Below are 1398 nucleotides of genomic sequence, written 5' to 3'. Positions count from 1 at the left end.
GTGTCCCTTTTTGTCCCCAGTGTCCCTTTTTGTCCCCAGTGTCCCTTCTCCAGTGTCCCCTCTCATTCCCCAGTGTCCCCTCTCATTCCCAGTGTCCCTTCTCGTCCCCAGTGTCCCCTCTCGTCCCCAGTGTCCCCTTTTCATCCCCAGTGTCCCTTCTCCAGTGTCCCCTTTTGTCCCCAGTGTCTCTTCTCATCCCCAGTGTCCCTTCTCCAGTGTCCCCTCTCATCCCACTGTCCCTTTTGTCCCCCCGTTGCAGAGCACCAGTTCTACCACAAGTGGGCCATCCTGTCGGACCCCGAGGACCTCACGGCGGGGCTCAAGGGCTACCTCAAGTGTGACATCGCCGTGGTGGGCAAGGGGGACAACATCAAGACCCCCCACAAGGCCAACGAGACGGATGAGGACGACATCGAGGGGTGAGGAGGCTCCAGACCCCGCTGGGGGTGGATTTTCCTGACCCTTCCCCCCGGGATCGGGGCCAAGCCACCCCTGGTGTCTCCAGGGGCAGGACACGGGGTCCTGGTGTTGGTCCCAGTGACAGCAGGCACAGCCCTGTCCCTCCTGACAGTCAGAACTGGGCAGGACACAGGTCCTGGTGCAGGTCCTTGTGTGGGAAGGTGGTTTGGGAATGGGATGGGGCAGGATGGGGTCTCATCACCCATCAGGAAAGCAGAGGGAGGTCTGGGTGAGGTTTTCCCTCAGGCCCTTTGACTCCCCAGAGCTCCCCAAGGGATGGAACCAAACCCCAGGTAAAAAAAAAAACAAACCAAAGTCCTGAAACAAAAATCAGGAGGTTTCCAGAGCCGATTCCACCCCCAGAACCCTCCAGGGCCATTAAAATACCCCCAGGTGCAAACAGAGCCTTTCCAATCTGCCCCTCAGCCTCTCCCCACATGGAATCCTGGAATTGCTCGGGTTGGAAATGACCTCTAAGGTCCAGTCCAACCATTAATGATTAGAAACCCAGACCAGGAGCAAAAAAATACCAGCCCAGCTCTCCTGACTTCCTGAGGGGGATCGAGGCACCCCCTGGGCTATTTGGGGCACCCTCTGCACTATTTATGGCACCCCCTGGGCTATTTGGGGCACCCTCTGCACTATTTTGGGGCACCCCCTGGACTATTTGGGGCATCCCCTGCACTATTTTGGGGCACCCCCTGGACTATTTATGGCACCCCTGGACTATTTGGGCCCCCCCCGGACTATTTTGGGCACCCCCTGGGCTATTATGGGCACCCCCTGCACTCTTTTGGGCACCCCATGGACTATTTGAGGCACCCCCTGGACTATTTGGGGCACCCCCTGGGCTATTTTGGGCACCCCTTGGACTATTTGGGCACCCCCTGGGCTACTTTGGGCACCCCCTGGGCTATTATGGGCACCCCCTGCACTATT

The 1398-nt window shown here is 58.4% G+C and overlaps 1 protein-coding gene across 1 annotated transcript in view; it reads left to right on the top strand.

The window, feature by feature from the left end:
- Positions 1-1398, top strand: part of LOC113981002 (otoferlin-like) — a gene marked incomplete at both ends in the record, with an annotated part of 24039 nt that overhangs the window by 3801 nt on the left and 18840 nt on the right. Inside the window, one exon of the mRNA XM_027708234.1 lies at positions 260-419. Within this exon, the coding sequence (XP_027564035.1) occupies positions 260-419 (160 nt within the window). The remainder of the gene's footprint in view (positions 1-259; positions 420-1398) is intronic.

Source organism: Neopelma chrysocephalum, unplaced genomic scaffold (genome assembly GCF_003984885.1).
Source record: "Neopelma chrysocephalum unplaced genomic scaffold, ASM398488v2 Primary Assembly neopelma1_95809, whole genome shotgun sequence".
Taxonomy (NCBI): Eukaryota; Metazoa; Chordata; class Aves; order Passeriformes; family Pipridae; genus Neopelma; species Neopelma chrysocephalum.
Note: the sequence above shows the minus strand (reverse complement) of the source record. Positions and strands in the feature narration are given on the sequence as shown.